A 27,610-nucleotide genomic window follows, 5' to 3' on the forward strand; every position below is an offset into this window, starting at 1 on the left:
ATGGGGGAGTCTACAGTGTCGCCTCCACAAACGCGTGGTGGGGAGGGGCTCTGGAAAGGATGTGGCCTCGGGCGAGGCCCGTCACCTCCTCTGCTTTCTGAGGGCACATGCCATAGGATGAGGCTCTGAGTGGGGCTGCGCTTGGTCCTCCCCCTCTCAAAGCTCTAGGCTCCCGTTGGCATCAGTTGTGGATCCTCTCCGCCTCCAGGCCTGTCCTCCCCTCCATAAATGAAACCCTCCAAATTCATCTTCCCCCCGAGTGTCATCCCAGCCAGCTCATTAGAACCTTGTCTGCCAGGCCTCAAAACTGTCCCACAAGGGCCGAGCTGGGACTCCCTGGCTGGTAGGGGCTGAGCACACACAGCTCTGGTTATGGCTCGTGGGCAGGGAAGTCCAGCCGCAGGCCCTGGACGGTCAGTGATCCCTAGACCCTGGGAAGGTGCCAGGCTTCAGTGGGAATGCCACTTCCCTAAAGACCTCACGGGGCGCCCTGGGAGGGGCCTGGAAGGTGGACAGGAGAGGAGAGACTCTTTTCCTGATGCTTCAGTTGTTTGTCACCGGAAGAAGGGCCAGGTGCTTTCTAGTCATGAGTAGGTGATGCCTGTTTTCTGGAATCAGAAAGAACGGAGAAAGAGGGGACCCAAGTGTTCCTCCTTTGCTCTGCATAAACCCCTTGCTGAGTTGCGGGGTGGCCAGGGCACCACAGGAAGCAGGGTCACGGGCCCGCAGATCCCTGAGCTGGGACTGTCCCATATGATCCTAGATGCTACACCCGGCCTCACCCCAGTACATACCAGAGGGGGCTGCACAGGACTAGGAAGCCCTTGTGGGCAGACAGGAGATGGACAGAGCTCACAGCACGAAGACAACACAGCATGACGGGCACATACAGACACTGTTGTGCTTGGTGGGCACGAGTCGTGGTCCCCGCCCCTGGGGCTGGGCTCCCAGGCCTCACTCAGCCCTCCACCCCATGTCCAGCGGTCAGGAGACCCAGATTTGAGGACCCTGGATCCATACGATGGCCAGGGGAATGCAGAGGAAGTCCACCCATCTTTGGTCAAGAGGCCTGAAGAAGCATTTCTGAACTGGGCACAGGTGGTACATTTCTGGTGTTGGTGATGGGAGAAGGCAGAACTCACTGGGAAAACGAGGCCACAGCGGGACAGGGACAGATGAGAGGGGTCACAGGCCGGGGGTGGGGTGGGGCGGGCTGAGGGGTAACGGAGAAGTGACACTCACCGGTGGCCCAGGCCTGCCGTCCAAACCTGAAGCTCCCTGGATGAAGGGAACATGTTTGACCGAAAGAAGGGGAGGGGAGGAACGGGAGGGAGAAAAAGGGACCGGGGGAGGGAAGAGGTGAGTGAAGCAGTGACTCCGGACAGACACAAATGCTGGTCATCAAACAAAACGGGAGAAATAAGCTTGGGAGGACAGGGGATGGTATTCACACGGAAACCAACAAAAACGGACACCGAGGGGCAGTGTGGCCGGCTGCCGAACAGAGGCCGGTAGGGAGCAGTGCAGACGGCCCTTCTCATCCTGTGCCCCCTGCCCCCCTCTCTCCTGGTAGCGCCTCCCAGAAATCCCTCTGCCAAGGGGTTGCAGCGCTCTGGGGAAAGGGGTGCAGAAAGAGAATTCATGGAAAGGTGTCTGGAACCAGAGGGAGGGCATCCTTCCCAGGACGGGTCTCCCTACAGAGGGACAAGCCTATGTGAAGGGTGGGTTGTCTTCCCAGCCTTTTTTTTGCACGGCTGTGGAGACGGCCAGGCTGGGGAACCCTGAGGAAATCAGTACTGAGTTATAGCACCTGGCTTGGGAACGTGGGTAGAAGCTGGCCTGCTTCTGCTCTGGGGGTGGCAGAGGGGAAGGCCCTCGGATGTTGGTCCTCCCGATGCCTGACCTTTCTCTGGCACTGCGTGGTTTGCAAAGCTCAGCACAAACGCAATCCGTTCCTGTTCTCCCAGACAGGGGCCCTTTTAGAGAAAGAGGCTTTGGGGGCAGCTGACTGGGACAGAGGTCTAAGGCCACCTATGCCCTGGAGTAAACTGGCCGGCGGGTGGGATGCTAAGACCCACTTGCTCTGTAGCATCCGGTGATATATGAGGTGCAAGCAGGTGCTCTGCCTCCAAAGCTGGGCTGGGAAGCTGCCCCCAGGACACACCTAGGAGACCCAGAGGGAAATTTGTCTAATGATCGCAATGTGACAAACCAGAGAGAAGGCAGTGGGGACACTCTAGCCCAGTAAGGACTGAGTTCTTAAAAACGGCTACCAGCTGAGCCTCAGAAATGAGCCTAGGCTTCAGGATTTTAAAGGTGGGGGAATGCCCCCAGGCAAGGGAGGACAGGGAAAAAGGTGTTGGGTAGTAGGAGCCTCCAGGGTCTCCCTTCTCAGATTTAGGATCACACACTTAGGGGATGATCCTAACTCATGGCCTAGAGAGCTGAGGTTCTCCACCCCACGGCATCATCAGCATTTCCTGAGGGGAGAGGGGGAGCGTAAAATAATAGAGATGCTTGGGCCCTCCCCCACCTCAATTCAACCAGAGTCTCCAAGAGTGAGCCCAGGGTAATGACTTGTTTGAAAAGCTCCAGGCAACTCCAGTGTGCAGCCAGCACTGAGAATCACTTCCGTAGGGCCAACAGGAAGAATTCCATAGGATGTTCTGGAAAAACAGGCTGCTACTCTATGGCATAAACTATGGAGGTGAAGCTGAAAATCCGAACTTCAACTAAATATCCACAAACTTTGTCTACGCAGTATCAATACCGACTTATCTTGAGACACCTGGAGCAGGGGGCACGGACTGGTAGTTTTCAGGCCATGTGCAGGCCACTGACATATTTGGCATGGTCTGCGGAGTTGCAAGTAATTTTGATTTAATGTTAGAAAATGGGGAGATTTCACATAAAATGCCAGATGTCCAGCTTCCTTGGAAAAATGAGACCATCTGGAAGTACTGCGCCCTCATTCCCCCGTGACGACAGTTAGCTGAACGGAGGAGGGACTGCTCTCCTTAAGAAGGGATGCGTGGCCTCCAGCGTGCCCCAGTCCCCACCGCTCCCTCTTGCCTCTCTGAAGTCCCCGTTGGTTGCCATTTGTGGAGATGCTGTGTTGTTTTCTTAAGCTAGCAAAAGTATTTCTCTGTACCCATGTCTCTACTGAAAGTTGACAACTTAGAGATAGGACCGGGCACTTTTGTCTTTCCTCTGGCACTTTCTTTGTTTATACAACCTGTTTGGTCTCTGCACCATTTGCATTTCGACCCCGGACTAAATTCTCCAGTATTCACTAGGGCCTTGGGGCCCTGAAGGTGGACAAGGGGAGATTTGTGGTTGAGTGGGGGCAGGAAGGCTCTTTTCTTGTGAGGAGTACTTAAACATTCTGGACACAGCTCAAGACATGGGAAGATGCCTGTTAAAGTCATCAGTTCCCTATAGTCTGTCAGGCACATCAGCTCCTTACATGTCCTCCGTCTGATGCACTAATGAGGGAGTGATCATACCTTTTGCTCTTGCTGTTTGGTTGCTGTGATTATATTAACCAGACCTTCAAGCTCTGCCCAGCTGGGGTAATTGGGCTTCTCTTTGTTCTCCTGCTCTTTATGGCTTCCCAGGGTGGGAACTGGCCTCGCGCCCAGGACAGAGGAAGCCCCAGTGGCTGGAAAGAGCCCCTTTGCAAGGCGATGGCCTCAGCAAAGGAGCGGCCTCTGGCATGGCCTAACCACTGACTTCATATGTGACCTCAAGTGACTCCCTCTTCTCTGGGCCCATCAGTAAGATGAGTAGACGGACCTGTGACGTCCATTCCAGCTTTCGAAAACCAAGCCACAAAGAGTGCCAGCCCCACTGGGGGGTGAGGGAGGAGGAAGCCCAGGGCTCCAGGGTGGGTGGTAGAGGGCATGCACCTGGACAGAGGGGAGGCATTGATGGGGCCAGGAGCCCACTGGGGCTTGGGGAAAAAGATTCACCCAGGCTAGGCCCCCACATCTGGAAATGTAGATGCCTCCCGAGCAGCACCTCGCCCCAACCTGGGGTCTGATCTCAGGACAGGCTGAGATGAGAGATCTGAGTGGCCTTAGCCTGCTGGGACCAGAGAATCTGCCTTTGTGCAAGCTTTTCTGCTGTAGTGGGTGCTGAAGATAGGGAAATAGGAGGGAGCTGGAGAACATTTCACCGTCTTGTTGCTCCCAGGTCCTCCAAGCTTGGCTCCCATTAAGGGCAGATTTTTATTGCCTCCGAATCAGGCACATGTAGGGCCTGAGGCTGTTCTTCAGGCCACTTGAGGCTCTCCAGCTGGGGGCTCCTTGGGTGGGGGGCCCTGTCTTATTTAGTTCTGCATTCTCTCCGACACCCAGGTCGGGACCTGGCCCAGAGGAAGCCCTCGGGAAGGGAGTTAGAGTCTACAGTCTTGCCCAGGCAGGAAAGCAAAACCACACGGAGTGTTCTGGAATGCTCAGAACTTTCGAACCCCCAGTTTTGCAGCAGCCTTCTCCCGGGGTCCGGCACGCCACCCCAGCCTCCTCAGGACCACCCAGCTAGGCTCCTCACAGGCTTGCTGGCTCTGAGATACTTACGGGTAATCCCAGCGGCCCTCGATCTCCTTTCTCTCCCTGGACACCCGTCTCTCCCTTTGCTCCATCTAGTCCTGCTTCCCCCTGAAGGAAAGGGAGGGGGGGAGATCACACAAGGGTATGTCTCAGACAACTCGTTCTTGCATTCTGGGGTCCTGGAGACAGGGGTGGGTTGGGGAGATGGGGGCAGGTAGAGGATGGAGGAAGGAGGGGACAGAGGTGGCTGGCCCACGGATGGAGGCTCTAGGAATCCTTGAATTCCTAGCCTGGTTCTACCTCCGTTAGACTCCTCGGTATCCCTGCGGTAATTGTGAGGTCCCCAAAGGAAAAGGGGATGGGTGGAGCAGAGACAGACCCACAGGGCAGTTCCAGATCAGGCTTGGGCAGAAGTGACCGTTTGCAGAGCAGGAAGACTGGGGCCCAGGAGAGATTGGCTGGCAGGTGCCTAGAATGCCAGCATGGGAGCTCTGAGGCTCCCCAACTAATTGGGACGAAAAATTGCCCAACAGTCTCCTGAGGAATACTGGGGGGGGGGCACGGGACAATATGCCATCAGTCCCAAGGGCCTCTTATCCAGTTGAAATGCTTTTGAAGGGGGAGATTGGGAGACCCCCCCACCCTGGCCAGAGACCAGTGGGCTTGGACCCAGGGAGGGGGCCCACACTACACCCCTCCCTGTCTCCACCTCTACTTCAGGGTGAGTGAAAGGTCTGGGGCAGGTTACTTGGAAAAGGATTTCATCCTTTGCTAAGAATCCAACCCATTACTCATAGGGTGGATTAATGGATGGGAAAATTCTAAATCGGAAGCCCGCCCAGTGTCAATGATGGATGTTAAAAGGACTTCGTTCTCTCCCGGTTGTAGCCACTGGCCAGTGTCAACACGATTCCATTTAGGGAAGGGACCGGCTGGGCCACCCGTCTCCAAAGGACTTTCCTTCTTTTCGGCCCTCTCTGACACCGCCCCTTCCCCACCCCAGCACCCGTCACGTGACCTCTTCTTACCTTTGGTCCAGGAACACCTTGGAGCCCCTGTGTTTGGAATCAAAACGAGGCCCATCAGAAATGCATTTCTAGGTAAGTCAAAAACACCTTGTCTGCAAGTTGGACCACAAAAGAGCAAGGGCCTGGGGTCCCTGCTCAGGGGAAGTGGAGGGGGTGCTAAGGGGGTTTGTGCTTGGGGCTCCCTGGGGTGGAGTCTGAGCCAGGCCTCCCCAGCCAGGGACTGACTGTGTCTCTCTGTGACCCCCCCCCCCCCCACAGCTGACCTAGAGCCTCATGAAGGGAAGATGCAGAAGGAACACAGCAAAGGTTGATTAGATTTATGGATGCGAAGTGCTTGGAGCAGTGTCGGGCACGTAAGAAGTCTCGGTAAATGCTGGCTGCCATCGTTCTTACTACTACTTCTGCCAATGACAATGGGTGACGCAGGGCCGTGGGGCCTGGGAACACCGCAGAGGAAGGACCAGCCTCTATTGGTTTAGGATGCTTAGGGGCCCTATAAAAGCCCCATCTTTTCACCTGTCACCGGGAAAGGCCAATCCAGTGGGGCTGGTTTTACATCACTTTCCATCTTAATCCAGATGTTTTTGCTGCTGGTTAGCCGGAAGCAGGAAGGGGGAGAGCAGGCGTCTGATAGCAAAGGGCAGAGCTTAGTGGCAGAGGGACTCCTGTGGGGTGGTGGGACCAGGCCCCGCGGCTGCCATGCCAGTCAACTGTTTCCAGGACAGCCGGCACGGCACAGTCTCCTTGGGTGTCATTGACATGGTGCCGGTTTAACATGGGAGGGCAAGGGAGTAGGGAGGGGCTCGTGGATGAGAAAATCCCACCCTGGGAGGAAGAGGTGACAGCAACTGCTGGGAGGGGATGGTAGGGACCCAATCACAGTGGGCTGAAATGCTGACGAGCCCTCCCCACTTACCGGAGGTCCGGGGGGCCCCTCTGGCCCTGGAGGCCCAGGAACCTAGAATCCAAAGGGAGATGGTTAGCCCACCCCCTGTTACACTCCCAAGTGGCCTCCCCTTCTGACATGGCCCACAGTCCAGCTGGGGACGGCAAAGCCAGAGGAGGACAGAGCTGCCCAGCCTGTGGTCTCCCCAAAGAAGGCTGAGAACAGGGCAGAAACTCATGTTGAAAAAAAAACAAAAACAAAAACACATTGCCAGGAAATGCTGTCAAAACGTCTAGCCTTCCAGATTTTCTTGGGAAAAAAAAAAAATAGAAAGAAAGAGTAAAGAAAAACCTGGCAGCAGTAGGCCCTTGTTCATGCATGGCCATAATTGCCTGGAACTGAATAAAAGCTTTCCCCTCCAGGTGGGGCATGAAATCTTCAGGTTACCCCAGTCCCCACCACTCCCTATTGTCTGTGACCTGGAACTTTGCATTCATTTGTTGTGTGCCTGGTATTTGAACTTGAGACCTTTGGCTTACAGGAGCAGAGATTGGTTATATGGAATGGGGGGAGGCTGAGCAGCTTTTGAAAATATCCCTCAAGTCCCCTCGGGCTTGTAACAGAGACTGCTGGTCTCTGCTTCCCTTTAATTAAAGGCAGGAGGGAGGCAGGAGGGAGGCCTGCCTGCTTCTTTCTGAGCTGGTCACCCCATCTCAACTTTGGGGCTCTTCTTGCCTTCCCAGGGTTCGAATCCCACAGAGTGTGGCCAGAGTGGTGACCCCTCTGTCAGGCCACCAAAGAGGAGACCCTGAACTTGGGCAGACCGGGTCCCTCTCATGTGTCTCGGATCCATGGACTTCTCAGCTCAATCTCTGGAAACTCCAGATTCTTTTCTTAAAAAGTTCACTGCTTTCTTTCTCTATTATAAATAAGTGATTCGTGCATCCTGATTGTGGTGGTAGCTACAAAGACCTATGAACGTATTAAATAAAATTCACAGGCCTATACACACTCCCCCCCAAAAGTCAATTTTACTGTACGATAATCTTGAAAATAAAAAAAATTTAAAGTAATAACAGACCCATTAAAATATTTTGTAAATTAAAGGGAATTGAAAGAATGGAAAGAATAAGTATGTGAGTACTCCTAATACTCTGCTTTACTTCCTTCCACTCTTTTTTTGATGCATAAAATGTACATGAATATATGTCCATGCTTAATGATGATTTTTTTATATATAATTTGATTCTCTGCTGTTTTGCATTTAACCCAAAACCTGTTTTTCTATTTTTTTTTTTTTTTTGCATGTTCCCCACAAGCCTCCTTTCCATGTCTCGACTGAGCGGCACGAAATGAGTTACTCCCCGGCTAGGGCCCGGAGCAGGGCTTGGCACAAGGAACGCTCCCAAACATGGGGACTATTATACCATTAATGTTATTACCATAAGTTATTGAATCATTTCCTTCTTGTTAGAAATGTAGCTTGTTTCCAATTTTTACTTCCTTCTGGAAGGAACATTTCTGTGTGTGTAGTGCTTTTCCTGAATCTTGGAGCATTTTATCAGGAGGCCATCCGTCTCTAACTCAGGAACATTCCATCTCATCAAGTTCGCTTCCCTGACTGTGGACGGGCCCTGGTGACACTGAAGGTGACAGGGGTCCAGGGACCTCTCTGGGGGCTGCGAAGCCTTGATGGTCCCTCCCCTGGCTCTGTGTGGCACAGGCCCTCCTGCCAAGCATCCTCTCCCTCACGTGCTGCTGAACTCTGTTGCTTTCTGGGCTCTTTCCCTGATATGCCCCAAATATGCCTGATTCTCATCTTAGGGGAACCTGGCTTCCACCCCAGGACTTCTCTCTCCCCACTGTTCTCTCCTCTTCCCTTCACCACCACACCTCTCAGAGTAGAATGCGTCTCTCTGGGAAGTTTACTTCTCGAGCTTCTAGGCAAACTCCTACACAGTCTTCAAGATCCTGCTCAAAGGACCCATCTTCTAGGATGCTCATCCAACTCCTCGAGCGGCTCACCATTCTAGTGTTTGCTGCTGGGGACCGTTCACTGCACAGAGGAGGTTCTGTTTCTTTTCCTACCTCCAGACTCTAGCACCGGGAAGGAAACCTGGCGGGTGCTCTGTGAACACCAGTCGGGGGATCGTGCCCTGGGGCTCCGAGGCTGGGCTACTGTGCTCAGTGACTGTTGAGCTTCTTGCTCGCTCCCCATGTCAGGCAGCTTTGCCTTTCCTTCTAGAGCATGGAAATGCTGGGCGTCCTGGAAGGACCGTGGGCTGATGAGGTCCCTGTCAAATACCCCCCATGACACAGAAGGCCAAGCCGCACAACCTACCTCCACTCCTGGCTCCCCCTTCTCCCCGGGCTCTCCTTTCTCTCCCTGTGGGCACAAAACACCATATGCTATGGGTGCCGACACTCGGAGGGCCGGGCACAGGGACACCCTCACCTCTGTGACAAACCACACTGGGGCTAGACAAGGCCGAGGTATTGTCAAGGACCACCTCGGAGGCTGAGGGGACAGTCAGCCTGCAGTATGAAGACTGGGCAGGGGGCCCGAGATTACAGTCTTTGGGGATCTGAGGTCCCAGTACGTGGGAGGAGGGGCTGATATCGTGTGTGGACCCTGCGGTGACCTGTGACCTGTTTCTAACCAATAGAATATGGCTTATGGCCGAGGTGATGGGATGTCACTCCTGTGATTATGTTACAGGCTCATGTTACAAATTATAACATGCCTACGTTCAGGTTATCACACACACACACACACACACGCACACGCACACACATGCACACACACACACACACAAACAGCCCTGTGTTGGCTGCAGGCACTCAGAGAGACTCCGGCTGGCCGTGGCTTTGAACAAGCAAGCTGCTCTAATGTGAACTGCCTGCTGTGGGCAAGAGCCTGTGGCCGGGAACCACGGGCAGCCCCTAGGAGCTAAGGCACTGACTTCGCCGACAGCGGCGAGCCTGGAAGAGGATGAGCATGTAGACCAGTGGCTTGACCACAGCCTCGTGAGCCGCCCCCCCGGGCAGAGGACCCGGTGGAGGCGAGCCTGGACTCCTGACCCACAGACACAGATCAAAGTGTGCGTTGTTTTCAGCCGCCGAATGTGTGATTCATTACGCAGCTGCAGAAATGACTCTGGCTCTAGGTACAGGGAGAGGGCCAGGGGTGGGAGGTTGATGAGGAAGCTTCCGCACCACATCCAGGAGCAGTCCCTCCAGCCCTGGAGCTGCTCCGCGGTGGAGGGGACACGTCAGGAGGCCGGGGGCTGCCTGCCTGTCCCAGCTGAGTCGGGTAGCCCCGGGGAGTGGCTCCCGAGGGACGCCTGCACCGAGTCACAGGTGGGACTGTTTGACCTCTGAGGTTTTTTATACTTCTAAGAGGAGAATGCTGAGTCTAAGACTCTAGCACTTTCGAGCCAGGCTAGTGCCTGAAGGCAGAGGCCACCACGCTGTGACCTGAGAAGTGGGAACTAGTGTTCACACTCCAGTGGTCCGCACGGAGTAGCTGTTCATCAAGAGGACCCGCCGGCCCCCTCCTCCCCCCGGAAAAGGCCAAGCAGGCAGAGGGTTAGTGCAGCCTCGTTGCAGGGCCAGGCATCCGCTAGGCTGGTGACCACTGTGAGGGGCACCCTTGCTCCCATGCCCTCATCCACAGTGGCCTGCTGACAACCTCGATACCCCACCCTCTCGCCTTACTGTAAATCCCGGGAGCCCGATAGGGCCAGGCAATCCTGTTGCTCCGGGTCTCCCTTGGCCACCTGGTTCTCCTTTCTCCCCAGTTGGGCCGTCTAGACCCTACAGATCGACAAAGATCTCTGTTAGTCAAGAGCGAGGGCATCGGTTGAGCATCTGTGACCAACTGTGGCATGCACATGTGACTCCCTTCCTTCAAGGGCAGGGGTCCAGGATGGTGCCCATTTCACAGAAGAAAACCACTGAAGCCCACGGAAGACTCCCGGGTCAAGTCAGCAGCCTCGGCGGACTAGGCAAGGTGCTTTCTCAGCACAGGCAGCCTCCCCTGGGGGTCGGCCTTCTGCATGCTTGCCAAAGAGGCAGGATTACACCCATGACCTCATCACCTTCCCAACAACCCAGTGAAGTATCCAGGGAGGGCATGATTAGCCCCATTTTAGAGATGAGAAAACAGAGGTCCTGCAAGCCTCAGGGACTTTCCCAAAGACACAGGAGATGACAGAATAGGCCCCTTCTCTTTGCGGGGGGGGGGGGGCAACTGGCCTTCCTAAAGCCAGGGACTTGAAGGAAACCCAGGGGAGTCCCCAGCCCCCAGCTCCCGACCCCAGGTTTCCAGCCCAGGCTGCAGGAGGCACCCTACAGAAGCCATGCTGGGGGTGGTGCACCTGTGCAGGCAGACATGCGTTCCCAGGAGAGGGTCCCGGCCGGCCCTGGCACTCACCGGGGGGCCTGCCTGTCCTGTCTCCCCTTTCTCCCCCTTCTCTCCTGGGCTCCCTGGGTGTCCGTGTTCTCCCTTCATTCCTGTAGGTCCAAACTTTCCTGGGGGGCCTTGGGGACCGGGAGGGCCCATGTCTCCTGGCTTGCCTCGAGGTCCCTTTAGAAGATATTAGCAACACTTATTATATACACTGATGGGGGGGGGGGGAGAGAGCACGAAAGAATGGGAAGTCCAAGGGACATGGCTCTTCTGTGCTTGACTGGCCCAGGCAAGAGCCTGTCCACCTCCCTTGGAATCGGAGAAACCTCAGGACCAGCCCCAGCCCATCCCAACTGGGTCTTCCCGGCTCCTCTGGGGCCAGCATGTGGGGCTCAGGCTCCTGCAGGATTGGCCCCCACGTGCCCCCACTCCCTTCCCCACAAGGCTCACATCTGGGCCTCTTCCAGAGCCTTCGGCTCCCACCCCCCACCATCCCCCATCAGCCCAGGTCAAGGTCCGTCTTCGGACACTCGTCCGGGAGTGTCTGTTCTTACCTTTTCCCCGTCGTGTCCTGGAGGGCCCGGAAGTCCAATCTCCCCCTGTGGCCAGAACAAGGGAAGGTCAGTGTCAGAGCAGAGAAGAGGCACTGTCATTTACGGCACACTGCGTCTGTGCCAGGGTCACCCCGGAGCTCTGTACTTGCACTGCCCCCATTTCAAGGTGAGGACCCCAGGGCAGAGCTGTGCGCATGAGGCCTGGGGCGTGCGCAGCGGACAGCTAGATCCTGGCTCCACAGTCCACATGTTAGCCACAGTCCCGCACGCTGCCTCTGAGCACCCCGGGTACCCCCTGGGAGGGGTGTCGCCTCCCAGTCCCCCTCCCCAGCCCAGCCCAGCCTGCCCCACAGGGAGCTCCCTGCATCTTCACATCAACCCAATCCTTTTCTTTAGGTCAGGGAGGGAGATAAAAGAGGCCTGGCCTCTGTCTTTGAGGCCAGTAAAGAACGAGCCACATCACCAAGGCAAAATGACGCTATGAGAGGAGCAGAGAGGAAGGGGCAGTGAATTCTGCCTGGTAGATCAGGGGAGGCTTCAAGGAGGAGGTGGCCTTGGAGTTGGGCTTGAAATATGAGGACTTGGAAAGGTAGGGAAGAGGGGAAAGAACTTCAGGGCAGGGGCCCTCAGGAGCAGAGGACAGAGGTGCAAACATGCAGGGCCTTCTGAGAAAATCACAGGGGTGGGGCAGAGTCTAAAGGGGAACAAAAGCAGGGAGCAAAGGAGAGGGGGAGATCGGGGAGGAGCTCAAGTGCCATGTTCCCTGGTGGGGGGGTCAGGGTCCCCTTGTGGTTCTGCCTGGAGCAGTGGCTTGTCTAGATCCAAGCTCTACCAGAGGAGAGAAGCCTGTGAATTACGGGAGCCCAAGTCAGACAGCGGGGGAAGAATGGCAGACTGAGGGGGCAGGAGTGGGGGTGGCTGTGATGGGGGCAAGACAGGGCCTGGGGGGCTCGGGAGCAGTGGGAAGAGTCAGAGGCCAGGCTGCAGTGGTGGCTCTGCAGGGAAGATGGGAGGGTCCCCCGCTGGCTCCCGCACTCGGGGACACAGGCAGTGCCTCTGTGGGGTCTGCCTCTCCCTTGTCAGGACAAGTGTTACCTTCTGGCCTGGGGCTCCGGGTGGGCCTATTTGTCCGGGAAGACCAGGGGGCCCCTAGGAAATAAAAGAAAGACCTGTGGAAGAACTTTCCACCCAAGGAGGGGTGGCCTGTTGCCAGGGGGCGGTGTATGTGGAGGCTAGTTTATGGGGATCAATCATTTTCAAACATCTCATCAGTGGCAGGAACATTTTTTTGTAAACGAAATAGCACGGGGACTCTACAATGTAAAGTGGGTAAGCACTGAGTGTGTCTGGGTTCGTGTTGGGGTTGGGGTTGGGGGGGGATCCTGGAGCCACGCCTACCAGGCTCTCCCTCGTCCTCCCTCCGAGCAACCCCTGGGCTCCAAGAAGATAAATTTCACCTCCCCCAATAGGGACTTCAAAATGTCTCCAGGAAACAATGCAAATATCCATCAATAAGTGCAGGTGTGTGAGACCCATCCAACGGAATATTACCCAGCAGTGAAAAATGAAGCAAGCCCGGGGGCCTGCCATGTCATGGATGCAACCCAGACAGTCTTTGCTGAGCTAAAGAAGCCAGACACAGATGGCTAGGCTGCACAATTCCACTCAGATGATACTCCAGAAAAGACAGATCGAATCCACCACGACAGAAAGCAGATCAGTGGTGTCCGGGGGCTGAGGGTGGGTGTGGGATTGACTCCTGAGGCACATAAAAGAACTTTCTGGAGTGCCTGGGGTGGTGGATCCACGGGTATATACATTTGTCGAAGCTCATCAAACCTCACAGCTAAAGTGGGTACCTTTTATTGTATGTGAATTATACCTCGAAGTTGACTTTAAAAGAAAAAGAGATTCCATGACAGTTTTGTTTTGGATATAGCTATTTCAAATAATATATTCTAATGTCCCCAAATGAAGCTCACTGATTTTAGAATCACGTGATGTTAATACCAACCTCTGGGGTTGAGGCATGATATGATTGGTGTTTGAGTCTGGGTCTGTGCATCCCCAAGTGTTCTGTGCCGTATGGCCACTAAAAATAGTAAGTGAAGTGAGGGGCGCCTGGATGGCTCCGTGGGTTAAGCATCCAGCTTCAACTCAAGTCATGATCCTGGGGTCCTGGGATTGAGCCCCACTGCGGGCTCCCTGCTCAGCGGGGGGTCTGCTTCTCCCTCTGCCCCTCCCCCCACTCATGTTTGTGTGTGTGTGTATGGGTGGGTGGGAGCTCTCTCTCAAATAAATAAATAACATCTTAAAAAAATAAAAATAAAACATTACGTGAAATGAAATTCCAATAGTTTGAGGACTTTGTGATCTCCTTTCTTCTCTCCGCCTGGAAGTTAAACCTCATGGTAGTTGTTTTAACTATAAATATTCACTACAAAAATCCACAGGCCTGTCACTGGTAGTAGGTACGCATGCAAAATCCGGGCTTGGAATTCACTGGTTTTCCAAGTGCAGAAAATGAAATTGATTTCTAGGAAAGGTGAAAACGTGGAGGTTGAGTAGCTCCTGATTTTTTAGGGTTATGGATTTTATGAGCTGAAGGTTGAATACAAGGAGAAACATAAAAGCATCCTCCTTTGTACCTCCATCTCCTTGACACGGCTTTGCAGAGACCCAGCATCTATGCTGAGACAAGAGTGCGCAGTGGAATGGGTGAAGAGCTCCTCCAGAGGACAGTCGGGACCACCCCCTCCTCCGGGGTAGGGGAGGCTACGGAGAGCCCCTGCTGAGGCTCGGCTCACCCTCTGCCCCGGCACTTCAGGGTCAGTCCTAACCCAGCAGACCTGCACCGGCTTTCTGGAGGCCAGACCTCAAGCCCTTGCCCTCCCCTGGCCCCCAACCCCCCACCCGGGCCCCCCAGCCCTCAGCCCGGTGCCCAAGGGAAGGAGGAAGACTTACCATCAAGGCCAGCGTTCGGATCTCCTAAAAACCAATGCCATGCAATCAGTTGAGGAACAAGTCAAGAGCCATCTGGAGGGTCCCCTAGGCCCAGGCATGGAAACATGGGAGCTGGGCCCCCCTTAGGAACACAGTAAGGTGGGCTCCGTGCCTCCCAACTGCATGCCGCTCCCACCTCTCCCCAAGGTTCACAGAGACTGGACAGAGAATGCTCTGTATCTCACCCAGGCTGCTCTGAAGCTGTCCTACACCAGACTCAAACAGGCCCTGAAACGGACTGCCCACTTCCCTTCACTTTGCCAAGGAGGGACGACACATCGTCTCTGCTTCTCCCTGACCACTGACTGGGACCCTCCCCTGTTCTCCCCTCTTCCCCAGAACCCAGATTTCAAGGCTCCGACATACCTCCTCGTAAACAACGAATGCAGAATAGGAAGATACAGAGCCACTCAAGAAACCAGGGGGACGATTGTTGGCATGCAGACAGGATCGTACACCCCATAAATGGATCCACAGAGGTACAAAGTTTCCTTTAAAGGATTGGTTCTCCACCCGGGGGTGGCGTTTGGCCCCTGGGGACATTTGGAGACATACTGTGGCTGTCAACCGGGGGTGGAGTGCCCCTGGCATCTAGTGGATCGGGACCAGGGATGCTGTGAAGCATCCTACGACATACAGGGCTCCCCTTCCCCGACAACTCCCCACAAAATGACCCCACGGATATTGGAGACATGGGGCTCCAGAACCCTGGATGGACCAGCACCCCCCAGGGTGCCAGGATGCTCCAATTATGGTGCTCAGTTCCCCAGAGCCAGGATAGCCCACCAGCCGGGCCAGACCAAGAACCAGGACCCCTGGCGGCCAAGTGAAGGGGGTGTATTTGCCTGGAGGCTGGAGACAGAGGCCAAGGGAGAGAGAGCAAGGGGGACACTCTCCTGGAAGCTCTGCCCAATAGCCTGCCCTCAAGCACACTAATGGGGGCATCGAAGCGCCCCCTCATAGGGCCGTGGTGCAGGGCCCAGAGGCCCCTGAGTGCCTCCCGATCGCTAGTCTCTGGGCCAGCTCCCACTCACCTGGAGAGCCTCGTTGATGTTTCCGTTGTAGTCCACCATCTCTCCTTTCCCTGGTTCCCCCTTGGTGCCCTGCAAGACAAATGCGGCCTCAAACCCAGGCCGGGGCCAGTAGGGACAGGGGTGCAAGGCTGCCTGCTGTCTAACAGACGGGATCGTGGCCAAGGCGGGCTGTGCCTGGCTGCACGCGGGAGGACCCAGAGCTGTAGGCCGGGGAGTCAGGGGTTTCTGAGAGAGGATGCCTAGAGGTTCTAGAACAGACACAGAAGACTCTTTGCGACAGACTCCAGTCTAGACAGACCTAGAGAAGCCCGAGTCCCGTCATGGCTGCCATGACCGTAGAAAGAGGTCTCTCTCCCTCCCTCCCTCCCGCTCAAGGCCCAGAGTCCAGCCATTCACGCTGTGACCCCAGGGGAGCGAGATGTTGTGCTCTGACTCCGGGGGACATGCACGTACCTTGGGGCCGGCTGGTCCCTGGTCTCCAGCTGCTCCAGGCTCCCCCTGTTGCATGACAAAATTGGAGTGAAAGGGGGACAAGGCTGGATCCGAGAGCACCTGCTGTCCCCAGAGGGGCCATTGTAAGGGGCCCTGGAGGGGCTGGGAGGCTTATCTTCGCTCAGGCCAAGAGGCTGCCGACCTTCCTGTGCAGGGAAGTGCAGGCTCCTTCCCTTCAGGAAGCATCTCCACCTGCCTCGCCTCCTCTGGGCCTCCCAGTGCCTCTGGGCTCCTCTGGCTTCTCGCCGAAAGACCTTCTTCCTGGTCTGGGCTAGTTGTTAGGGACTGCACCTGTGACCCGTGTCTGCCTGGCCGCCTCTCCCCCGCCCTCTACGGCAGCCACCTCTTCGGAGGACCTGGCCCTTTGCTTCTCTTTATTTCCATTTGGCTCACAGAGCAAGAGTCCGTGACCTGAGGGGTCAATAATTGCCATGGAGGGACCACGGGTTCTTTCAGGGGCCTCTCTGCATGTGAGAGCCCCAAACTGCAGGATGGAGAAAGGGAGTTCAGCAGAAGGCAGTAGGAGCGCTCAATCTCCCCACTGGGTGGGGTTGGGGTTTGTTGCTGTTGGAAACATGACAGAGCTATGGGGAATGCATGAAAACAAACCTCAGTCCCAATGGTGCTGGGACAATGTTAACATCAAAGACAAATTTTAAAAAATCAAGACAGAAAGTATATGTAAAGGGACAACAAGCCTTTAATATAATTTAATTCCACACGACCTTGCAGCTGATCAGCTCGTAGAATGTCGAGCCACTATCACCTGCTGATGACGTGCCCCTACCCTCCCTCCCCCCAGAGCATTTTTGTCCCTGAGCACCATGAGGGACCGGGCAGCCCCGACCTGACCCTCCCACAGGAAGTAGCTGGGGAGAAGTGGGAGCCCCACCTTCACCAGGGGCGTGGAAGCTAACAGAAGCAGGGGCTCTGGGTCCTCCCCCAGCCCAAGTGTCTGTCCCTGGACCAGCCTTTGCATGACTGCTGCCTCCATGGAAGGCTCTCCCCAGCCAGCAGGAGAGATGGCCACCCGGAGTCACGGCCCCATCAGCTTTGTACCCCAGGGGTCCGGCTGCAGGGACGGCCACCCCACTTGCTCTCCCTGAGCTGGGGCGTGAACTCCCAAGCTGACCTCATCTCAGACCTGCGAGCCTCTGTACCTTGTCTCCTTGCCGTCCTGGGGGGCCGGCCTGGCCATCAACCCCTGCTTCTCCCTGGGGAAGAGGAGAGACACGGGTGTTGTCTTTGGATCTCTGTCTTTGTCTGCACTGGCTTCTACTGACTCACCTCATTCTTCCCATCTGCCTCCCACCCACCCGTGGGCCCAGTCTGGGTCTCACCTCCTCCTGGCAGCCTGCCCTGTCTGCCCCTTTCCTCCTCTGAGTTCTGCACCACCTCCTGGCGTCCAGCCGGCAGTGCCAGGCACTCCTCAGCTCTGGGTAACACACAAGCCAGCTCTGTTGCAGCCCCCGGGTGGGGACCGACATGCACCCCCGGCTACCGGGAGGCAGGTCATTTTGGAACCTAAAGCACTTGGGAAGGCACAGCTCAGCAGTCCCGCCTGGGAGACAGAGGGGACCATGAAGCCTCCAGGCCCGAGAGGCCGAGGATGGGAGGCGCAGAGAGAGCCAGGAGGAGGCGCCCCCCCCCCCCCGCCCCGCGCATACTTCCCTTGGTCGGCCCTTTGCCTGGTCCTGAAGGAGGACACGGGCTTGGGAACAGTCTTCTAACTTCCCCCTCTTGTGTCCCAGAATGCAGGGACAGTAGTGACCAGGCTTCCCCGACCCCAACTCAAAACCCAAAACCTGCCAGGGATCCACGCCCCACGGGGTCAGACTCCGACTCTGGGGACGTCCCGGAGCCCTGCGGGCAGGGCCACCGTTGGCAAAGCTGGTGCTCAAGCCAGGGAGGCTCTATTCCCGCCACGGTCAGATGGGCACTTAGGGGGTTCGCCCGAGACCCTTCCCGCCACTTCATCTTGTCTGTCTGTGGGCTTCCTTCTGGCCCCCTCCACGATACCCCTGTGAATCGTGGGTCTGCTTCTCCTGCGGGGTTGTGAGCAAGCTGAGGGCAGGTTCTCTGCAGCCTCGCAGCCCAGGCAGGGCCCCGCCCACAGCAGCAGGTGGGTGGAATGAATGCGTGTATCATCTGAAATCATGTCCTTGCCTTATGAGCTCAGAAAGAGGCCATCCTCACTTCCCCGGGGCTGCTGGAGTAAACCGAGAAGTGCAGGAGGCGTCTGCTTCGGGAAACCCAAGCCTCACCACTGCAGTTTCCACCCAGTGTAAGGAAAGTGAGGGCAGTCCCATTGGCAGCTGACCCCAATTGCTGCTACCCGGCCCCCTGCCCTGCTCCCCCCCGCCGGGGTGCCAGCACCGGGTGGGGCCCAACTGATCACTGATGTCTATTCAGAGCCTGGGCAGGGGGCCCTTCTGGCTGTCCTAAGCCCTGCAGCTGTCCGTCCCTGACTCAGTTACGTCGTAGCTGTTGAATCATTGGGACCATCCATCTGCCCTCGGACTGTTTCTCTTAGATAGTCAAACAGTCACCACTTAAAATCAGGAGCTCAGTCCAAATTGTCTTTCTAGAATCCACTGGAAAAACCACATATCTGGAGCAGGAGAGAAGGCAAGGTGCCCAGGACGGAGTCTGCAAGAATGGGCTGAAGATACAGGTCACAGGCAGCATCTCCCTCGAGTGCGGATCCCAGGGAAACTCACCTTTGGCCCTGGGGGCCCAGGTAGCCCTGGGGGGCCGGGCTCCCCTCTGCCCCCTCCGATGGAGTTACCAGCATCGCCTTTTTCTCCCTGGGAGCAGAATAGGGGAGAGTGGGGGAGTAACCATCACTGGCCTGCCTAGCTCCGGAGGGAGGTGGCCCATCCCTGTCTTTTCTCCCCTCCCAGTTCCAAGGAGTGGGGGCAGCAGACCACCCCTCGGTCCAGGCTGGGCACAGAGGCTCTCAGAAGCCTGGCCTGGTCTGACTGGCCATGGGATTTGCAGAGAGAAGGGACATAGCTATTGCAGCGGAGCAGCTATGGAGCAAAAAATGAGACCCCTCATGCCTTGGGCCTAGACTCTGTCTCTCAGAGTGTGTCCATGGAACCCTCCTTCTGGGGGTGGGGAATATTTGGAAAGGTGAAGAAAAGGGTCTGGTGGCCAAAGGGTGTTAGGGAAGGCAGGGGGAAATGAAGAAGCTCAGGCTTCTGCCCCGCAGGGTGCTCTGAGCCCTGGCAGGTGAAAGTGCCCTGTGACGTTCCAAAGGGGCCTGACTCACACAGCTCTCCCCACACTTATTTGACCTCAAGTCTTCTTTTCTTTTTTTTGATGGAATGTCATGGAGCTCATGTCCTAGGGAGCACATTTTCAGAGCTGACACAGACATCTGACAAGGTCACAGCTACTGGTCTTTGAATATGGGCATTTTTTGCCAATCAGGGCCTCCCACGTGGTACCCCACGCACGAATCTAGCTGTGTTCCAGCTTCTTTCCCCCAGTCTGGGAGGGACACCTCCGATACTGGGGCCCCTGAATGGTCAGGGTCGGGAACGTGGGTGCGGATGAACCCCAAGGCCTTTACATAGAACCCACCATTTTGAGCTTGCTAATACCCACCTTCTGCCCCATGAGGCCGAATAGCCCAGGGGAGCCTACAGCCCCCTTTTCGCCCTGTGGAGGAAATACAGACAGTGCAGGGTTAGGAACGGTTTCTCTAGGATGCCTGGGAAGGCACCAGCCCCACCAGCATAAGGCCTTGGCTTTCTCTCCGCTGCCTCCCTGCTGCTTTGTGGGCCATCTCCCACCAGACCCCCACCTGCACCTGACTCCTTCCCTGGGCCACTTCACACTGGTGAGGGCCTGGATCATTGTTCTCCTTCTCCCGTATGGGCTGGGCCCTCATCATTCATGAAGCGAGAGGCGCTAAGAGCATTTAGCTCCTTTTGCTGGGTCTCCTGGGGAGAGGCGAGCAGTGTAGAAGGCCAGTAGTCGGGAAAGCTCTTCATTTTAACTGCTCTGCTCTTTTAATTTTTTAAATGTCTAGCATTTAGAGGCCCCCAGTCTCGGCCGACCTCCTCCCTGCCTCCGAGGAAGACAAACACCATCTCACTAGACTTCTCCTTTGGAGGACTATTTTGAGAAGTTTGCTTCCTGTGATGGGTTGGCTTGCGTCCTCCCAAAATTCCTATGTTGAAGTTCTAACTCCCTGTAGCTCCGAATGTGACCTTCGTGGGAAATAGGGTCATTATAGATGTAACTAGTGAAGTTATGAGTAGGGTGGGCCCCTAATCCAATACGATTGGTGTCCTCATAAAGGGGACATTTGGACAGGGGGACATGCACACCGGGAGAACACCATGTCAAGATGAAGGCAGAGATTGGGGTGATGCTTCTACAAGCCAAGGAACACCAAAGGCTGCCAGCAAACCGCTGAAATGAGGAGAGAGGCAGGGGACAGATTCTCCCTCACAGCCTGCAGAAGGAACCAGCCCTGCCGACACCTGATTTCAGACTTCTGGCTTCCAGAACCGTGGGACAATAAGCTTCTGTGGTTGAGCCACATGGCCCGTGGTCCTTTGTTCAGGCAGCCCTTGCAAGCTAATACTCTGCCCTAAGCATCTTCTTCCTCCATGAAGAATTTTCTCCCCCATGTCGTGCATCACAGCCCTGCTCTCACTGCACAGATAAAGAGGCTCCATGGCTGTGAACGACCCCTCCCGGCCTCAAGTTGCAGAGGCAGGCCCGCTCCCCAGCCCTCCCGAAGCTCCGTCTTCTACACCATGAAGACGGCACTTGGCCCTCCCAGAGTGGCCCGTATCGGGAGAGCACCCCAAGAGTACCCCACCAGGTCAGCACCCGAGAGCCCCCTCCACAGCTTGATGGCTGCTGGTTCTTGTAGCTAATTATAGAAATGGAGGGCCCTGGGATCATAATTTGCCAGGTGTCTCAGTGAATTTTCCAGCTAGAGCCATGGAAGATGCCACACCAAGTCTTTAGGTGTCATCCGCTTGCCACCTGCCCTGGGGTAGAAGGTGAATGACAAAACAGCCTGGGCTGTGCTGAGCTGGGGCATGCCCTGAAACAGGCCGAGTCTAAAGGGGAAGGATGCAGGTGCTGCCCTACGGAGGCCGGCCGTGCGGGCCGTGGGGATGGGGGGAGGGGAGGCTTTCCTTCTGCTGGTCTTTCCTCCTGGGAACCAATGCTTTCGAGGGGGGCGGGTGTGCTCCCGAGTGCAGGATCTCTGAAGCTTTGCCAGGCCACCGCGGCACTCCCCTCTTCCTGGGGACACATGCACCCCGGACACACTGCAGGCAGCACACGGGCCATGGGGATGGGGCAGGGAGTGGAGGACCAGCAGAGGCCAGTCTGAAGGGGACACACACTCAGAGACACAATATCCTACCCTCTGCCCCCTCTTTCCCGGCAAACCTGGGGGCCCTGGCTTCCCTGCTGCTCCTGGGTCTCCCTTTGGGGTAAGAAGAGAAAGTCACTGATAAGAGGATTGGGGGGGTAGTGAGGGGTACCGTGGACAGTGATCGTAAACCAGCGTTTCAAGAATACTAGTCCCATAAGATGCTCCTCTTAAGAAAAGGATGCTCTAGTCAAAAAGTTTGAAAATGCTGCACCAGAATTACAGTTTTAGAGCTTCCCAATATACATGTAGCATCTTAAAGGCCTGCAGTAAACAAACAAACAAACAAACAAACAAACCCCTGTGAAATATTTTTAACTCTGTACTTCCCAAACATATTTGGCATGGAAACTTTTTTCATGTTACATCCCTTATAGAACGAGACAAGAGAGACAGAGAGCCCTGCAGGCATAGGGAACAAGAGTTAACTGCCTGCTGGAGCTGGTGTGCAGGCAAACTGACCAAGCTCCAGGCCAGGATCCAGGGAGGGGGATTCCCTCCTGGGTGGACCCTCCTCTGCTCAGTCGGGCCCCCGGCTCCAGGCCAGCCTCAGGGGTTGCCGAGAGCATAGCAGTAGCTGCCCCCCCCTCCCCCCCCCCCGCCAATGCTTGATGCTCCGTGTAGCCCATAACATTCCCTCTGTATCAGTACCTTGGCTCCTGGGGTCCCTGGCTCACCCTGTTTGGAAAAAAAAAAAAAAAAAAAGAAGACTCCGGTAAAGAGATGAAGGAGAGAGAGTGAGAGCTAGTGCACGAATAAATGAGCAAAGGTCCTCATGGGGTGCGTGAAGCATCTGGCCAGCCCAGGGCTTCCCTCTGCCTAGACTTCAGGTCCCAGGCCAAAGGAGGCCTCCTGAACTCTTCCCGATTGTTCCCCTAGGTGAGGGATGTGGCAAGTGTGAGCTCGGGGGGAGAGGAAGGAACGGCCATTTGCTTTGGACATGGTGCCCCCGGTCTGTGGACCTGCCGGGAGATCCACATCTGTGCTTCTGGGTGTCCCCATGCATCTGTCTGCCAACCAAATGTGGTTAGTGTGCGATTCAGGGGAAGGACTCCTGCTCTCCTCTCGGGAGCTTTGCGAGCACGCAGCTGTTGGGATTCTGAGGTATAAAGGAAAGCACTGGGTCCCCTTGGCCCCTGGCATGGTGCTGCTCTAGCTGAGGCTGGCAAATCTTAGCTACTTACTATGCAAGGCTTAGTTAAAACGTCTCTAGTTCGAGTTGTGCATAATGGCATACACGTTGCCTTAAGAGAAATGTTTCTGAATCCTGTCTGCCTCCTCCTTGGCCCAGGGGCCACCCCACAGAGTCCCTGAAGCCCCAACTCCGTCTTCCTCTCTCCTTCCCTCCCAATCTGCCCCTCATGTGCGCAGTGCTAACGTGCCACTGACCTTCATCCCAACCACAGCAATTCCAGGAGCTCCCTGGCGGAGAGAAGAAAAAGGCATGGCGACCTGGGGCGAGCATGGAGGGAGTGGCCAGTTCCCAGCCTCCCCTTGGGGGGAATGCGAAGGCAGACTGTTTGCTTCTGCCTGCTGACCGGACCCACGGCAAGGGTGGGTGATTGCGTCTGGCACAGGGAGCGTGGGTCCCCAGGAAGGCAGAGGCTCTGAGCAGCACAGTTGAGTCCCCCCAGGCTTCCCACCACCTGCTCGGCTCCCAGGCCCTCCTGGCAGGGAGCCCAGGAGTGTCCAGATGGGGGTGTCTCTGGGGTGCAATGTGGGATAGGAAAGGGGGAGGAGGCGCTGGGAAGGGAAGGGGGTAGAAGGAGCACTGCGTGGAAGGGAAGAACGGGAGATGGCTGATTTCACCCCTGAGTGGGCAGGTGGGATTCTTCTCACAAAGAACTCTCTGGATCTGTGCCTTCATGGACTGGGGGGCAGCTGGGAGTGAACCCCATTTCCACATCAGCCCAAGACCAGCCACTTTGCGGTAAATAGGCTGCCAGATGCAGCACTTAGTCAATTGTAAGTGGAGGGCATATTTAGGGAGTCCTTACTCCCCACATGGGATGGCAACCAGAGCTGGGCTTTCCCGAGAAGCGTTTTTATGGCCCAGAGATGCCCGGGAGGAGGCCTGGGCCATGTCAGGAGGGTGCTGGGGAGTGCTGGCTCGTGGGCCAAACAGAAGCGCCCAGCCCGGAAGAGCAGGCTGACACCGCAGGGGGAGAGGGTAGGGGGGAAATGTGTACCCCGTCTTCAGGTCTCCACAGCGGATATGGGAAGGAGAAGGAGCTGGGCCTCCCAGGTGTCCCAGAACTTGGGAGAAAGGGCTGGAGCTCAGGCAGGGGCTGCAGGTGGGGGGGGGGTGCTACCGGAGACAGGGGGAAGGGCAGGTACCTTTGCTCCATGTTTGCCCGGCATCCCTGGCATGCCCCGTTCTCCCTGAAGGAAGAAATAAAAGAAACACTGAGAAGAGGCCCAGACTCGCCCGAGGCCTCGGCCCTTGGAGCACGGCCTGCAGGGATGTCCACGAGATACTCCTGCTGGCTGGTCTGGAAGCTTGGGACGCCTATCCAGCTCACGATGACCTCCGAGGACCTGGCAGCCACCGCAGGCCGTTCCTCTTAGCTACGTGAACTCACAGAAGGCCCCCCGAGAGAGAGAGGCTCACCAGCAGAGTCCGAGTCCCGAGGGGCTGCAAGAGGGCCTGTGCAGGACCTACCGCCAGCCAGGGGCCCAGCTGGGTCAGAGCTCGGTGCACTTGGCCACTCACCCACGCATCCCTCCCTCTCATCGCCACCTAGCACTTCCGGCTCCGTTCTCACTCCAGAAGCTTCGCTCTCGTGGTACCTGCTGGCTGAGCCACACGGTCTCCTGCCTCTCCTCTTCATCTGGGACTCCCCTTCCTCCCAGCTTCCTTGGGTCTAACCCTTCCCAAGGGCACGGGGGTCTTGGTCCTGCACGGCGCAGGGCCAGCCTGTGGTTTGGGGGGTGAGGGTGGAGGCAGGGTGCTGCCTGGAACCCATCCATGGGCACCAGGAGAACTGTAGCTTCGGGACACTGTGGGGTTTGCTCTACGAGCTCAGCAGTGGCCCGTCTTTCTCCTCAACCTCTTTTGCCTCCCCGTGAAAACGCCAAACCACTGGGGCGGGGCTGTGAGCTCAGGACAGGAAGGAGATGGCGCTGGAGATGACAGCCAGTGACAAATGGAGGTCAAGAGTAGATGAGTTGAGACTGACCTACTGTGTCAGAGAAGGGGCTGGTGCTCAGGAGAGGAAGGAGGGCAGCTCCGGCCTCGGCGAGTTGAGCCCCAAATGAAGCCCCAGCCCGGGCTCGGAATGCCAGCAGCGACAGGGGACAGTCAGCGCTCGGCTGTGGCTCCCTGTGTCTGAAGACAGCTGCAGGCTGGGGATGGCACCACAGGGTCTGGACACACTGTGTCCCGGCCCAGCCTCCCCACTCGGGTCCCAAGAGCTGTGGCCTTCAGGCCAGGCCCCAGTTCCCGTAGGCTTCCGGGCAGAGGGGGACACTGGTCCCACCTGGCCTCCATCTTTTCCGCTGCCTTCATCCCTTCTCTTCTGCCGTGTTCTGGGAAGTCCTACCCACCCTTCTGCTGGCCAAAGCTAGAACTTCTTCCACCCTCTCTGCTCCCTGACTGGGCCTCAGCGCTGGCGTCCGGGGAAGCTCCCCGGGACACAGGCTGGACAGTGACACTCCCTTACTGTAAAGTAGACACTGCCCGGCATTGACCGCAGAAACGGGGCCAGGCATTCCGTCCTCGGCTTCCTTCCCAGCCTCATCACCTGACATCCTGATACCTACTGCCTGTTTCCCTGAAAACACCACCCATTTTCAGGATTCCATGTCTTTTTTTTTGAGAGAGAGAGGGAGGAGGAGAGGGAGAATCTCAACCAGGCTCCACGCCCAGCTCTGGGCGTGGAGCCTGATGTGGGACTCGATCTCATGACCCTAAGAGCATGACCTGAGCTGAAATCAAGAGTCAGATGCTTAACCAACTGAGCCACCCAGGCGCCCCAGATTCTATGCCTCTCTGATGTTCCCTCGACACCCTGTTCATTTTTAGGGGCCTTGGTCAAATACCATCTCCTCTGTGAAGCCTTTTGCTATGCCCATACCCAATGCTGGTTCCTGGGTGCAGCGGGGACCACTCAGCATTTGTAATCAGCAGGCATGAATTAATGTCTGCCTGGGATGGTTCACCTCCATCCTCCTTGGACTCAGTCTCCGAATTCTGCAAAAGGCCCAGAATCTTTAGCTCCAAACACAGGAGCCCTTCCTCACCCTAACCCCTGACCCCTGACCCCTGAGCGACAGGCAAGGTTAGTGGATCCGTACTCAGGAGGTGAACACAGCAGATGAGTCATTGCCCCAGGCCCCAAATTCTGGGAAATCCCTCTTACAGGCCATTTACTGTGTCTTCCAGGGCCTGGCACAAGGTTAAAGGCTTTCCATCTTTCCTCTATTCAACCTCCAAGACTCCTCTCCGATGTGGCACTGGATTTTATTCCCAGTTCACAGGGGAACAAATGGGCTCTGAGAAGTCAGGTATGATCGCCAAGGTCATGCGGAGTAGGGATTTGAACACAGGTCTTTGCTGAAGTCCTGGTACCCATTTCTCTAAGCCAACCCCAAGCATCGATGGGCTGCTTCTAAAGCCCCTCTCAGCTGGAGGGCCCTCAGGTCCCTGCCTCGGAAGGGTGCAGGGGTCAGCGCAGGAGGGCAGCTCCTAGGGCTGGGGGGCTGGGTCTTTAACCCCACGCTGGGCGGGAGGACGGAGCTGGGCAGGGCCCTGCCCACCAGCACAGGCCTGCTCTGTGGCCAGCAGAGGGCGCCACAGGACCTTGTCAGAAGTCTGGTGACTGTGGCCACGAGGGTGTCAGAGGCCCCTCCTCAGAGGAGTCCCAGCCGAGGGCCCCTGTCACTGTCTCCTTCCGTGGACCCAGGATCTCCTGCTAACATTCCAACTGGTCCAACCAGGTTGACTTAGCCCCGAAGACACCCCAAAGACAGAGTCCCCAGCAGTGGGGGGTCCAGGTAGGAAATCAGTTTGGCCCTTCCACTTCTCCTGTCTTTCCCTCGCCTTCCCTCAATGGCCCTGGCTGCCTCTTCTCATCTCCATCTGGGGCAACTGGCTGGGAGTCAGGAAAGGCTGTGTGACCCTAGGTAAGCCTCTTTCCCTCTCTGGGTCCAGGCTCCTCCTCTGCAAAGTGAGTCAGACTAGAGTCCACTGGCCTGCTACTGCTCTGGCCCTTTCTCCAGCCACCGCCAGCCCTGCCTACCTGAGGCCTTTAGCCAGGAGAGAGGTCAGAGCTGGGGAGGGGACGCTGGGTCTGTCGGCAGCTGCAAAGCAAGGCTGTGGAGGTGGGAGTTTAGCTGTGGGGAAAATGCTGGTCTAGGACGGGTCTCAGGGGGTCTCTGCTTTCCCTCCCTCCTACCTAGAGGGACAGCTGCAGAAGCTTCAGCAAGGGGGGTGGGGTGGGGGTCTGCTCGAGCCCCATCTCTGGGCTTCTGTCTCCAATCTCAGCAGGAGCAGTGCAGAGCGAACCCCGGGGAGTGAGGGTTTCCCGCTAATTGGGGTTGTCCTCAGCCCGTGCCGGCTTGTATGTAAAGACAAAACCACCGTCTCCAGGGAATTCCGGGCCCCTTGGAGCCTCCTAAGGAGGCAGCCCTCCTCGTTAGCGTGGCTGACCTTCGCCCCTTCCCTCCCCTCTGGGTCAAGTCGCTTAATTCTACAGATGACCCAGGCTCTCTTGATCCCATTTCAGGCCTCCCTCACTCTATCCCTCTGTCGGGCAGGAAGCAGGGGTGCCCCCGGCTGACCCCACCCTGCAGGCTCATTCCCCTCTCATCAGGCGGGGCTTACCCCAGCCTCACCTCTGCCCTGGGGACCGGCCCAGTCTGACACCAGGAAGCACTGATTCTTGGATCTGTGAGGTGAGACAGGGCTGAGTCATTGTCAAGGGCTTCGGGGTGGCTGTGGACAAGGGCACCTGTCTGCAGGGAGTGAGAAGGGGGTTTCTTGCAGCTATTCCTAAAAGGGGGACCATGACTTCTGTTTACATAATTTTTCCCCTCAGTGTGTCTTTATGAGGGTCCTTCTGCCCATTTCTCTTCTTAAAAGCGTTCCTGTTTAAAAGGTTTAGGTTCGGAATTGTGCTGATTCACTAACTCAAGTGTCTTCATCTTAAGTACAGAGGGAATTCTCATAGTCTGTTCAAGTCTAGGGTCCCCAATTTATCCCCTCTCTCTTTGCCTCCCCTTACCCTCCCAGTAGGACACCAGGA

At 56.5% G+C, this 27,610-nt stretch overlaps 1 protein-coding gene across 1 annotated transcript in view; it reads right to left on the minus strand.

The window, feature by feature from the left end:
- Window positions 1-27,610, minus strand: part of COL13A1 (collagen type XIII alpha 1 chain) — a 198,377-nt gene that overhangs the window by 69,459 nt on the left and 101,308 nt on the right. The window contains exons 19-36 of the mRNA XM_028109525.2: window positions 23,703-23,747; window positions 22,755-22,787; window positions 22,017-22,043; window positions 19,571-19,624; window positions 18,679-18,765; window positions 17,119-17,172; window positions 15,920-15,964; window positions 15,467-15,535; window positions 14,394-14,417; window positions 12,525-12,578; window positions 11,430-11,474; window positions 10,900-11,052; window positions 10,182-10,280; window positions 8,806-8,850; window positions 6,495-6,536; window positions 5,579-5,605; window positions 4,578-4,658; window positions 1,243-1,278 (exon numbers count right to left, since the gene is read on the minus strand). Coding sequence (XP_027965326.1) covers window positions 1,243-1,278; window positions 4,578-4,658; window positions 5,579-5,605; window positions 6,495-6,536; window positions 8,806-8,850; window positions 10,182-10,280; window positions 10,900-11,052; window positions 11,430-11,474; window positions 12,525-12,578; window positions 14,394-14,417; window positions 15,467-15,535; window positions 15,920-15,964; window positions 17,119-17,172; window positions 18,679-18,765; window positions 19,571-19,624; window positions 22,017-22,043; window positions 22,755-22,787; window positions 23,703-23,747 — 1,020 coding nt within the window. The remainder of the gene's footprint in view (window positions 1-1,242; window positions 1,279-4,577; window positions 4,659-5,578; window positions 5,606-6,494; window positions 6,537-8,805; window positions 8,851-10,181; window positions 10,281-10,899; window positions 11,053-11,429; window positions 11,475-12,524; window positions 12,579-14,393; window positions 14,418-15,466; window positions 15,536-15,919; window positions 15,965-17,118; window positions 17,173-18,678; window positions 18,766-19,570; window positions 19,625-22,016; window positions 22,044-22,754; window positions 22,788-23,702; window positions 23,748-27,610) is intronic.

This window comes from Eumetopias jubatus, unplaced genomic scaffold (genome assembly GCF_037043125.1).
Source record: "Eumetopias jubatus isolate StellerSeaLion01/CBP00866 unplaced genomic scaffold, mEumJub1_p1.0 scaffold_17, whole genome shotgun sequence".
NCBI classification, from domain to species: Eukaryota; Metazoa; Chordata; class Mammalia; order Carnivora; family Otariidae; genus Eumetopias; species Eumetopias jubatus.